The sequence below is a fragment of the Artemia sp. Qi Xiang Cuo genome, chromosome 4, assembly GCF_049724085.1.
Source record: "Artemia sp. Qi Xiang Cuo chromosome 4, ASM4972408v1, whole genome shotgun sequence".
In the NCBI taxonomy this organism is placed as follows: domain Eukaryota; kingdom Metazoa; phylum Arthropoda; class Branchiopoda; order Anostraca; family Artemiidae; genus Artemia; species Artemia sp. Qi Xiang Cuo.
In genome coordinates, this window is record NC_142797.1 from 5,031,229 (window position 1) to 5,044,995 (window position 13,767).

The 13,767-nt window shown below is 38.7% G+C and overlaps 1 protein-coding gene across 1 annotated transcript in view; it reads left to right on the forward strand.

Moving 5' to 3' along the window:
- The window catches only part of LOC148952703 (rho GTPase-activating protein 26-like), a 98,864-nt gene that overhangs the window by 50,323 nt on the left and 34,774 nt on the right, over positions 1-13,767 (forward strand). Inside the window, exons 8-10 of the mRNA XM_089087369.1 lie at positions 776-943; positions 4,615-4,717; positions 9,241-9,468. Of these exons, the coding sequence (XP_088943495.1) occupies positions 776-943; positions 4,615-4,717; positions 9,241-9,468 (499 nt within the window). The remainder of the gene's footprint in view (positions 1-775; positions 944-4,614; positions 4,718-9,240; positions 9,469-13,767) is intronic.

Here is a 13,767-nt window from a genome sequence, read left to right on the forward strand (position 1 = left end):
ACTTATGTTAATTTCTGCTCGTTTGAGTTTGACTCGGTTAATTATAACGTATCGGTTAATTTGATATGTTAGTAACTCTACTGATAATGATGAACGACTGTGTCATTGAAATATCTAGAGCCTTTGTAGCCTACATATTTTTGTTTCACTGTCCAATAGAGGGACCTGTGCCTATTTGGAACTCTTATTTGTTTCGTCATAGAAAAAGCATTGTGGCCTTGGAAAAAATACCTACAATAATATTCCCATATTGAAGATGGCGTGACCAGTTTTTTTTAAGGCGAAAATAGAATCAGACTAAAAGTATTAATTTCGAAAACGAAATTTCATTAATAACCATGTTTGGTTTATGGTTAGAAAACAATATCTTTGACTGACTCTAGATTTAGTCATCTTTACTTTTACTTTATCAATAAGCACGATTATAAGACTTCACAATTTATAACTACTGCACTAGTGAAAAAACCTAAGTTTTTGCTGGTGTGCGGTAAAACGGCTAGCCATTTAAAAAAAACACGAACAAACAACAAGTAAATAAACTAAAAATGGGGAAAAAAGCAAACCAAACTCCTTCACATTATCAATTCCAAATTAACTTCTACCATCTACCTCCCGACCTCCCTACCCCAGGATCTCCCATCTACCCGTTCCTCCTACCATCTCCATTCACCTTACCACCCCATCCACCCATTCCTCCCTACCACTCTCATCCAGCCGTTACTCCCTGCCACCCTAACCACCCCTTTCACTAGTTGACTGTTTCCTTTTGTTTTAGACGGCGACAGAAACTGTTCGAGTGCGATCGTGTGTCCGACGCTCTTCTGATAGCATAGAGAAACGCTTCTGTTTTGATATATTTTCAGATGATAAAACATTTACCCTTCAAGCTCTTGGTGATGATGACTGCCGACAATGGGTGGATGCCATGGATGGGAAAGAACAGGTACCAAAAAATAATTGAACCTCTAGGGTATCTGGCTTATGCTGCCCGCCCTTCTCCAAACCCTTCTAAAATCCCGAGGTTTGTCTGGGTGCCCAAAAGATTACTGTTGCTTTCTGTATAATTCTTCTATTTCAGTTCTGTTTTAAATTGTCCCCCATCACCTCGTACTTGTTTACCGTGTTACCGTACGTGTTAGGTGTCACGTGTTACCGTACGTGAGAAATAAGAAAAGCTAGCCCCTCTGGTTGTATAGCTGATGTGAGAGTGAGGGTGGAAGGTTCGGGCTGGTGGCTTTCCTTAAGATCTCAATATTTATACCATTGACAATGTGACATAATATATTTGATACTTGCCTATTTGTGGTCCTTTTTTGAAGTTATGCGTTTTTTCTGATGATAAAAGCTTCATTTTTTTAAAGCTCTGAGTGATAATGACTGCTGCCAATGTATAAAGGCTATGGATGAGAAAGAGCAAGTATAAAAAATTATTGACCCTAGGCTACGATACTCCAGTCCAAGTACAGATCCTTCTTTTTTTTTCTCTCTCTTTTTTTCTTAAAATATTTCTCTCTCCAATAAAAATATAGTCAAATTTGCCATTGAAGTATCAAAATGAAATCTTACTGTTTGAATCGAATAGTGGAAATTTGTGCAGCCATATTACAGTAGAGCCTGCACATACAGAGCCTGCAACGGTAATACATACACAGCTCAAGAAGGTATAGCATTTATTTGAAAGTGTGGTTGTCTTTGGGAATTAACATATGTTAATGTTTAAGTTTTAGCTGACGAAAGGTGTTGTCAAATTTAACTAATTAGTTTAGAACCCGATTACCTGCTTATCGCTCATGGTAAAAACTCACGATTTTGCCCACAAATCTGTTTAGAAATCTGACAATTAATGGAAAGCTGAAGGTCTTTAGATACAAGCTAAAAACTAAAAGTTGAAAGGCATTTAGTTACAACGCTGTTGCCCATTCAGCTAGTCTGATTTTTAAAGTACTTACAGTTAGAATGAAATGTGATGTTAAAATTGATGAGGTGCAAAATATATCTGAAAAATCGGAAATTCAGTTTTTTAATGAAAAGACATCCATGTGCAGTTGTGCAGTTTTGGTAGTAACAGGCACCAAATTTCAAAAATCAGAAAAGTGGATGAAAAGTCGGAAAAATAGATTTAAAATATATACCGTATGAAGACATAGCTTTCTGTTGAAGGTGTGGTTGTCTTTGGGAATCAACGTACTGTTAATGTTTAAATTTTAACTGACGAAAAGGGTTGCCAAATTTAACTAATTAGTTTTACTTATTTAGTTTCATGTTCAATGTGGCAACATTGAAGAAAGTATGGTACTGCTCTAAAAGTTTCGGAATTTTTGAAATAATCAAAAGAAAAATTGCCATTCCAAGGTATGAATAGACCTAATATGGGTCTAGGGAGAGGACAGAAAATGTTTTTATTTTTATGTCCTTGGTACTCCAATGCAAAATTATGAGTGAAACTTGAGATGGTTCGTTTTTAATGTAAGTCTAGGACTTAAAATCTCAATACAAAATCCTGAAAATTAAGGGAGTCACCACTCCCTTCTGAAAAGAATTTTTAGATTTTTATTTTTTTTTTTTTTCATTTTCTTTGCAGAAAGTCAGAATTTTATTTATTTTTTACCCTGTGATATAAGCGTCTTAAAATGTAGCCTAGTAAATAGCCTAAATTAAAGTAACCCTGTAAGGGTGCCAAGGAAAAGTATTCTGTCATTAAGACTTAATGTTTCATATTTTTTAAAGTCAGGACTGCTTTAATTAAAATAAATATAAAATTTAATAATAACAAATGTAAAATATATCTAATTAAAACAAGATATTCAATTCAATATAAAAAATTAAGTGGTGCTTAAAAATGTTGTTTTAACTTTATAAAAAGATATAGTTCGGCTTGCACTCTTCTGAAATTCAACCAGTATACATTACTATTGCAAAATACACACACTGGAAATCTGGAATTTACAACTTCCGCACAATTAATATCGCCATCTGATTTTGAACACTCCGATCTTAAAATTCTAAGCTGGCTAATTTGTTTAGGATTATCATATGGTTTATATAACATCCTAATCTCAGTGGTAATACAAGAAATGGATCTTCACAATTATAATACAAGAAATGCAGATGCAATTCGGTGTCCGTAGTGTGAAACAACCCGGTCTCATTTCTCTGCTCGGCATGTTCTGCCGATCTCCTGGAGTCATTTACCAATTGGGGTTGTGCGTGAGCATGACCGAAGTAGTTTCCGGGGAAAATTGAGGGATTTTTGTAATAATATTTATCAATTTGTTTGATTTTGTTTTTTTTTTAGTAGTGTCCTTAAAGATCCATAATAGAATCTTTGGTTGTGTTGTTTTGTTAGCCCGTCGGCGGGGGATATTGTTTTGTTTATTTATATTGAATTATGTGTTGGAAGTTGGAGTTAGCCTAACGAACCGGAAGGTTCCTTGGCGTATGTTTTTTGTAAATTATGTGTAAATAAAATTATACTCCTGGAAAAAAAAATACTGACATGGGTAGGGGGGTGCCTTTGCCTCAAAATGTATGCGCAATCCATGCAAAATGAGTGGTCAGTATAGACTACATAGTACAATGACACTGACAATAGCAATGACGGTGTTGCAGAATTGCATAGTTGCGCACCCTGGTAATTGGAAGTGACTGTATCTTTATGGGAGGGGTCCTGAAGCCTCAAAAAGGGAAGGTTAGAATAAAACGTTTTAATTTTCCTCTTCTTCGTGGGGATTCCTCATATATTATTCTCTATATTATATATTGTAATATATTATATGATATGAGTATTTTCATCCTCCTTAAGTTGTATTTGGTGGTAATTTTAGCCACCGGAAAGAAATTTTCTTATGGACATTAATTGCTTGTTTTATGTTGTAGTACAGAATAATCCTTTGCTCAAATCTTTTTGAATGCTTAGATGTTAAGTGTAAGCCCTGTTTAAATATAAAGCTCCTGTGATCACTACGAAGGAAATTCGTCTCCGAGCTTTACTTAATTGGGAGAAATATCTAAAACTAAAGCTTGCTAGACGGGTTTGAGGGGCGTATAGCCTCCCTCTTATTGTGGAAAAATTATATTTATTTAGTTTTTTTTGGCAGGTTTTTTGCAGTTTTTTTAGAATAGAGAGCGGGTGGTTCAAGGGGTGACAGCCTCTTGCTTTCAAATAAAGAGTTTCTTTTCAGAGAGAAATAAAGAGTGATGTTAGAAAATAAAGTAAACAGGAATCATTGTGGATTTGAAGTGGATTGCCACCTCTCTGAACAGCTCCCCCCCCCCCCGCTTTTTGTCCTAAAGTGGGGCTGTTTGTCCATCTTTAATGGGCAATAATGCAAGAGCAGTCTGATACAAAAGAATTAACTTTTTAATTACAAGGTCAATTCTGTTCTTCAAATCCAACACATTGAAAATCATTATATACTTGCGATTTAAATAGGGTGCACCATGTGGGATTCCTCTTTAAGCAAGGTGCTACATGTCTATGAACAAGAAGGGGTAGGTGATTGCAAAGGCGGGGGTGGAATCAACGAATCGTCCGAATAAACTTCAAAATTCGGAAGAAAAAAAACTACTGTATACAATTGCCCCTGGTATGATCTTTTTTTTTTCATTTTTCAGATTTATACTGACCCATGTAAACTTCCTTTGAGTGATCAAACCCAACTGGACACTGCTGGATATAATTTTGTCACAGCATGCATCACTGAGCTTGAATCACGAGGTAAGAAAGTTCAAGCTATTCTACCCTACCGATAATAATGGATCCCTGTTACAAAAAGCTGCTGTTTGTGAACACAACTGTGGACGCTCCTCTTCCATTCCAACCTATTCGAAGCTTCAATCTTTACCCCATGTAATCCCAGTATCCTTTGAATCCTTTCATGTGAACTCTCCCAACCCCAGGGCACGACCTGCCTTTCGTTTGGCCCTAGATGGATTGCTAAAAAGAACAATATTCGGCAAACTCTCATCCGTAAAACATGGCCTAGCCAACTTAACCTTTCTTTCATTATAGTCATAGAAATCGGGATCGAGCCACATTTCTGGCTTATACTGAAGTATAGTCATGGTAACGTTTACTTGCTAAACTATCCTAGCTCTGGCTCACGCGGTGTATATTTCACCACTTTGGGGTTCGCTGTCTAAAAATGAGCAGTTAAAGGTTCGATCGGGGTTTTGTCCCTATCTGAAGTTTTTATTAAGGTTCCCGCTGAAATACAGGAATAGTTTTATTTTACAAAAATAATTACTCCTGACCCTTTAGATGTAGTGGATTCAATAGAGTGCGATGCGTTTAAGAGAAGTTTAAACCGTTTACTTCATTTTCTGCCGTTCAACATTATTTATCATTGCTGTTTCCATCAATTTTGTATTATCTATTTTCCTTGTTTAGAAGTGGATTTTTCTTTATATATATATATATATATATATATATATATATATATATATATATATATATATATATATATAACGGAAGCTGAAGTTTCAGTTAACTTGGCTCGCTCGTTTCAGTTGGTTGTCCTACTCTCCGTCTGAGGACGCTGCTTTTTGCAGATTTTGCGTTCTGTTCTCGTCAGAGACAGCTGGCAAAGGTTGCCACCAGCGCTTTGGGAATCTAATCACCAAACCATTCAGGAACTGGAAGGATGCGATAGAGTGCTTCACAGCTCACCAACAAGCACATTTTTATAGAAACTGCACCGTATCGGCTAAAGACTTCGTTTTTGTCTCGGAGGAAAGGCAGAACAATATCGTGCACCAACTAGAAGCGGCGAGGAAAGCGCAGGTTCAAGAAAATCGCCAGAAGTTGCAACCAATTGTTGAGACGGTGATATTTTGTGGGCTGCAACAGCTTGCCCTTCGTGGTACCAACGATTCGGGCCCCATTTCGGTCTCGGATCTAGAACCTTCTCACAATGATGGCAACTTCCAAGCACTACTGCGGCTGAGGGCGAGACACGGCGACGATGTTCTGAAGAACCACCGTCTTTCTGCGGCCGGAAATGCCACATATCTTTCTCCCATCAGCCAGAATGGTATTATCACCGCATCCGGGGAGCTTCTTTAGCAGTCTATTGTGGAAAAAGTAAACACAAGTCCATGCTTTTCGGTGGTTGCTGATTAAACGGTGGACGCTTCGAATACTGAGCAGCTGTCTGTTTTCGTCCGCTACACTTTCAAAGGTAACTTTGCATGAGGACTTCATTGGTTTTACCCCAGTTTCTGATTTGACTGGGCAAGGTCTGGCTTCATAAATCCTGCAATTTCTTGAAAGCCTTGGTCTTAATCTGAACAAGATGGTTGGTCAGGGATATGACGGTGCAGCAGCGATGAGTGGGCATCTTAGGGGTGTCCAGGCTGTTATACCTGAAAAGTATCCGAAGGCGCTTTACGTCCATTGTAGTGCGCACAGTCTCAACATGGTCATCTCTTCTGTATGCTCTATTATGGCGTTTAAGCATTTCTTCGGTGTCTTGTCACAAGTCTGCAGTTTTACCATACTTCCCGACTTAGGACACATAATTTAAATGAGAAGATCAATGAAATTCTACCGGATTCGAAGAAACATACTTTAACCAGAATATGCAAAACAAGATGGGTGGAGCGCCACGATTCAGTCGCGCGTTTTCTTGAGCTGTACCGAACAATCCTGCGATCCCTGGAAGCTCTTGAAGAGAACAGACATGCAGAAACTTCGGCAAAAGCGGCGCAGTTGCTGGACACCATGAACCAGTCGCAATTTGTTGTGTGTCTCCATGTGGTCAAAGAGCTTTTCTGCCTTACGCTTCCATCGTGCAAGACTCTTCAGTCATTTGACTGTGATTTGGCAGCTGCATGCAGGCACGTGGAAACTGTCCTTTCAAAAACAAAGGAAATGCGAGGAAATGCTGCTACTGCCTTCACGGCTGTTTTCCATGAAGTTTAGCCTTTTGCCAGCGAATTAGGACTGCAGATAACTCGTCCAAGAATAAGAGGTGGCCGGAGTATGCACGCAGACGATCCAGACCTTCTCAACCACTATAGAACCTCGCTCTTTATTCCTTTCCTGGACCACTTCACTTCCGAGCTGAAACAACGATTTGTTTCATCCGCCCTGACAAGGTCATCGACATTTTTGCAGGGAAGAAAAATAGTCACCTGGATTTCGTTTTATAGATATTCGCCCTTACTTTTAGCTAAAAAAAAAACAAACTAAAAAATATATAGACTACTTATAGCCTAATATTTGGCTTCTTTTTTCGAAAAAAAAAATAGCTTGTATTATTTAAATTTATGTAAATACTTGTCTTGTTTTTACGTTACTACTAAAAAAAAAAAAAAAAAAAAAATAAAATGCCCCTTATAAATACGAAAGTATGCCTAGTGGACGCGTCCTCGTTCGCAAGGGGCGGACTAACGGTCTCGAGCTAACGTAATGTTGCTCGAGGATGTTAGACTAAGTCCATGGGATAAACTCGGGTAAACCCCCCCCCCCCGAACAAAAATCCTGGATACGGCCCTGATATATAACGTTCTTAAGACAATAGGCGGGCGTGCCTTGTTTGCCTCTCATTACAGGCAATCTACCGGTCTTATGTCAATTTTTGAATTCTTGGTCAGCATGCCAGAGACTCTAGGCAGGCATGCCTTTCCAAAAACTAACAAACATGTATGTGTCCAATAAGAGAGTCATGCATACTCCCGCCATTTACCCGTGCCCCATCCATTTAAACATTGCCTCTCAATTACTTGGACTATCTGTCTTGGCTTTTCTCTGTCTACAATTAGCCATATCTTGATGCAACCTATGCAACCTACTGCAAAATACTTGATAACTTCAATTCAAAATCAACGGATTTGTATATATATATATATATATATATATATATATATATATATATATATATATATATATATATATATATATGTATATACTTATCTTGCTAAACCAAATAACGAACGATAAAACCATTCCCCTCATATCTTTCTCAAGCTTTCGAAACGCCCACGTTTCAGAGCCATACTTGATCAATGTCATTAACGTGGCTTCCAATAATCTAATCTAATTCGCAGAAATATCTACCATTCTTCTGAACTTTATTCAACTGTGAAAAAACTAAGCCATGGCTATTATACTTTTCATATCTTCACTGCATCCGCCATATTTGCTAATAATACTACCTAGGAAAGTGAAGCTATTTACCTGATCAATCTCCTCATTACCTTACATCACCTCTTCACCCTTGTTTATTCCTAGTCCAAGTGACTTAGTCTTGTTGCCATTTATTTTAAAACCTATTATTCACTCTCAACTCTCAAAACTACAAAATATTCGTTCATTTTGCTAACATTTTTATCCAGGAAACTCGAATAGTTTTCTCACGTTTTTTAGCTTTTTGTTTTTTCTTTTTACTTCTTTACTGGTCTTTGTTTTTTGAGAATTTTCTTTCCTGTATTTTTCAATGGTGTTATACTGAGCCCAACGAACTCTATTCTCTGTTGGATTTTCTAGCAGGAATATTCATTCCCTGTGTTTTCTGTTTATATGTGTTTCTTTTCATAATGTACTTCTTGATAATAAAGTCTAATCTATGAAAATGCTAAAACTATTTTGCAAGCATCAGAAAGTCAAGGTTTTTATTTGGAGGTGTATGGGAAAACTTTATTTGCTCTTTAAGCGGTGTTGTTGATGTCACTTCAGTGGCCTATAATGACTTATTGCTTAATTATTTAATATGTGAATAAAAGTATTTTATTCCATTTTTTTCTTATTAAGGAGATTAGAAGATTGTTGCAGAACTGCAAAATATATTAATTTTAAAACTTGTTTTAAATAGAGAAGAATAGCTAATTATTATCTACACTAATATTGAAAGTTGATAATTAGTAAAATTCAAAACTAGTATAAAACATGGAAAAGGGGTTTACCCCCCCCCCCCATATACACACACTTGTCGATTTTAGGATCACTTAAAAATTAAAAAAATTGTACCTTGAAAACTCACTCTTTCGAGTTTGGACCCCCCCCCCCCCCCCATCTCTTAGGTATATATTTTTTTAATATCTAGACAAGTCAGAATATATTTTGGGGCCTAATCACTTTTGAAATTTCTAAGGGGAGGAGGAGGGATGATAAAGCACCAATCAATTCAGTATTAATATTTACCTGAAAATGTAAGCAGATGATGATATCTTTGTTTCGGCCCCCCTGCCCGCTTAGAGTAGGACTTGTGTCCACCAAAGTTACAAAGTATGTTTTTTTAGGCCTAGAAGAACAAGGACTCTATCGAATTGTTGGTGTTGGCTCTAAAGTTCAAAAGCTCCTAGCTATGGGTTTGGACAAACGGAAATCAGATCCACGTCCCAATTGGTTAGGAGACCCTGGAGAATGGGAAACAAAAACCATTACCTCGGCTTTGAAGATGTTTTTCAGGAATCTACCTGAATCTCTTATGACCTATAATTTCCATTCTTCATTCATCGTAGCTGCGAGTAAGTCGCTCTGCCTTTTTGGATCTTTTATAGTCTAACCCTTTAACTAAGCTCTCTTAAATTCTTTAAAATTAGAGCTATTATTTAAATTTTTGTTTCATACTAGTTGCAAGTAAGTTTGTCTGCCTTTTTAATCTTTTACGGTTTAACCCTTTAACTTAGACCGTTTAAACCCTAAAATAGACCTATTATTTAAATTTTTAATCCATTATAGCTGCAAGTAAGTTGGCTGCCTTTTTTAACCTTGTCTTGTGCTTCTTAATAACCCTGTTAAGCTCTAATGGAAGCATATTTCCACCGAGCCATTTGTTGCTAATAGCCGTTCAAAAAACGCTTAAATCTCTTTCTGAATCTAATGACCTATAATTTTCATTTTTGTTTCATAGTAGTTGAAAGTAAGTTGGCCTGCCGTTTTTAACCTTATTTTGTACTTCAATAACCATTTTAAGGTCTAATTGTCTTTTCTTGTTTCGTAGCAGTTGCAAGTAAGTTGGCCTGCCTTTTTTTATCTTTTATGGCCTATTCCTTTAAATAGACCTAATATTTCCGTTCTTCATTTATAACAGGTGCTAGTAAGTTGGTCTGCCTTTTTTAACCTTGTTTTGTACTTCTTTATAACCCTTTTAAGGTCTAATTTTTGAGGTCTAATGGAAGCGTATTTCCACCGAGCTATTTGTTGCTAGTAATCTTTCGACTATCTGTTAGAATGTTTAAAGGAGCCAGATACTCTCCAGAAGTATAGTGTTGAGATATCAAATCGCTTTGAGCTCCTTGGCACACTCAACAGCAGCGAAGACACCTAGAAGTATTTTAAATCGCAGATCAGCAAAGCTGCACAGCTGGTGCTTGGCAAGCGAAGTTTCCCGAAGAAATCGTGGCTAACTGACGAAACACTGCAGGTCATAGAGCAAAGGCGGAGGGCAAGACTTCTTGAGGACATGGCCACCTATCGAAGGCTCAATGGAGTGCGGAACAGACTTATTCACCGAGACCGAACTCAGTTTGTTGCAAGGAAAGTCGATGAAATTGAACTAGCAGCAAAAAAGAAAGACCTGTTCAAGCACCTCCGTGATCTCACAGAAAATAAAACACCAGCATTGGGACCCGTCCTATCCAGGGATAGGACACTTTTTTCTGATGAGGGTTCTTGTCTTGAGCGGTTAAAGGATCACTTCTGCTCGCTCCTGAGCAACACTAGCCTGACTATGCCTCCTACTGGGGATAGTCCCAGCCAACCTGGAAGTCCAAAACCTGAAGCAGATGCTCATCCAGACGAGCCTTTCAGCCCCTCAGAAATTGGAAATGCAGTAAAAAGGCTCAGGAACAATAAAGCTGCCGGTATCTATGGCCTGAGTTCGGAGCTGCTAAAATATGCAGGTCCTGTTATGCTCTTGTTTCTCCACACCCTGTTCTCTACAATCTGGAAACCCGAGATAATTCCCGAAGATTGGCGGAAGGGTGTCATTATCCCTTTATGGAAGAGGAAAGGCTCTAGAAGCGACTGCTCGAACTACCGTGGAATAACCCTACTGTCTGTCCCGGGAAAACTTTTCTCCATGGTCCTGCTATATCAATATCGAAATATCATTCGTAAAATCTGGCGACCGGAGCAAGCTGGTTTTATGTCGGACCGTTCAACCATCGAGCAGATTTTTACGATCCGACAAATCATAGAAAAAGCCACGGAGTTCCGACAAAAAGCTTTTTTTTACCTTCGTCGACTTCCGTGCTGCGTTCGACTCAGTGGACCGAGAAGCTCTTTGGCGGAATCTAGAATCGACAGGCCTCCCTGAGAAATACTGCAGATTCTTCAAAGCTCTACACCATAGGACGGAGAGCTATGTTCAAGTGAACGGCCGGCGCAGCCCGTTCTCCCAAATCACGACAGGAGTGCGGCAAGGATGTGCAGTGGCGCCAGAGCTCTTCAATGTCATCATAGACTGCGTTATGACAAGGACTACTTCACGTCTCAGCTTTGGACTCAAGTTTGAAGATCGTGTCATTGCAGATGCTGATTTTGCCGATGACTTGGCCATTCTGGCGGACTCCATGGAGCAGTTGCAGGAAGCGCTTCGAATCCTTCGAGAAGAGGCTGCAAAAGTAGGACTGCAGATAAACTGGACTAAAACGAAAATTATGGCCATAGACCAATCCTCCCCTGCTGCCAATCCTTCAGTTAGCCTGGATAGCACCACTACCATCGAAGTTGTCCAAAGGTTCACCGACCTGGGCTCCATAATTTCTTCAGATGGCTCGCTTCTTTCTGAACTACAAGCGAGAATATCCAAAGCGTCTTCTGCCATGGGCAGACTGAACCGTCACCTCTGGCGAAAACCAAACATCAGTCGCACAACGAAGTTGTGGATTTTCAACGCCCTCGTCGGCTCTGTTATGCTCTATGGAGCTGAAACGTGGCAAGCTTCAGCCGCAACCCTCAAGGCAATTGATGTCTTTCAGTCAGAGAGCCTGAGGAGGATCAAAGGTCTACGATGGTTCGACTTTTTCAGCAATGAGAAGCTGCTGCAGCTCACCAAGCAGTCTCGGTTTTCGACCCAAGCAGCCAAGCGAACATTACGATGGTTCGGACACCTACTTCGAATGCCTCCACACATACCTGCGAAAACGATCCATGACTTCGACCCTGTCAAAGCCGGTTGGAAGCGACCTCGTGGCCGACTGAAAAAACGATGGTCTGACAGCCTGTCTGAGTTCCTGACGACGGCAAATATCAGGTTGAGCGATGTGCAAACGCTTGCCATGGACCGAAGTGGATGGAGGAGGCAGACGTCACTCTCTACGCCGAGCAGCGCCCGGCAGGAGACATAAGTCAAGTAAGTCAAGTATCTGTTAGAATCTATTATGACCTATTCATAGTAACTGAAAGTATAGCTGGTCTGATTTTTTTTAACTTTTCTTCCTTCCTAAATAACCTTTTCAAAGTCTAATGGAAGTATATTTCCACCGTGTCATTTATTGCCAATGATCGTTCTAACTTAATTCTAGCTAGTAAAATTTTCTAACGGAGTTAGAATGCTTTATTGTCACGTCATCAAATACTATAAAATAATTTATTCTACGAAATTTACTTGGAGGTGTGTATTCCACTTTTTTTCTTCTTTTTGGTATAAGATAGTGATTCCCAACGTTGATTCTACAGCCCCTCCAGGTTGCCACTGGAGAGATTCAAGGGGGCCACAGGTGATTATATGATGATTCCAAATAGTGCATTACAGATGCATTGCAAATGGTGAATCGTGGTGATTTAAAGTTACTGCTGTTGAAAGTAGATCTGATAAAAAAAAAATTTAGCAGCACACCAGGTTCATCCTTCTCAATAAGATGAGAATTTTTGAGAACTTAAACTTTTTTTTGTATTACCCTTCCGAGATCAGTAAATAGTTTCATAATTTCAAACATCGATGTTTCTAATCTACATCGATGTTTCTCGATGTTTCATCGATGTTTCTTTGTTATATTTTACGAAAAAGATTAAACATTAATATATATGTCTTTCGGTTTAGTTGCTATTAAAGTTTAAAAAGAAATAATTTTCAAAGGACGTTGAGCAATATTTTCTCTGGAAAAGGGGCTGTAGGTCAAATGTGTTTGGGAACCACTAGTCTAAAGAAACAAAAATTCAACTATAAAATTTAGCAAATCATGAAGCAGAAAGTAACGTTTTTAGATAAAATGTGAATAAATATTTAAATTTAAAACCGCTTCTGAAGACAGAATTGGATTGATAAATGTTTTCAGAGAAATTGACTACGGATAGTTTCGAGTACCCGTTTGACAGACCGGGTGCGCAGCGAATGAACTTGCGCAGCTGTGTTGGCATCAGGCCGTTTGGTGCTGCGGTAGCTTGTTAGTAGTGGTATTAGTAGTTTGGGTTTATCTCCCAATCGCCGATGGTTTTGCAAGCTTTTCATTCTAAACATGTGAGGCTATTCAGGTGGAATGTGATAGATATGCCATTACCCTGGTCGTTCAACGCTGTACACTTTGAACCTGATTTTTATTTGGATATCGAATATATGCTCAAGCGGTACTCGATTAAGGAGCTTGATGCTCAATAGGGGTGGTGGTCAAACACCCTCCCTTGAAGATTGAGTGTATCCTCAAATACATGCTCAATTAAACCCCGTAATAAATTGATGTAATGACATGTCTTGTTTGACAAACAAGAGTATTTATGATCCTCCAACACTGAGCGGTAACTTGGCATAGGTGAATAGTGCTAATAGCGTAAAATACAATGCAGCTCTATTTCTGTTCATCTTTATTTCTATAAAGTTTATT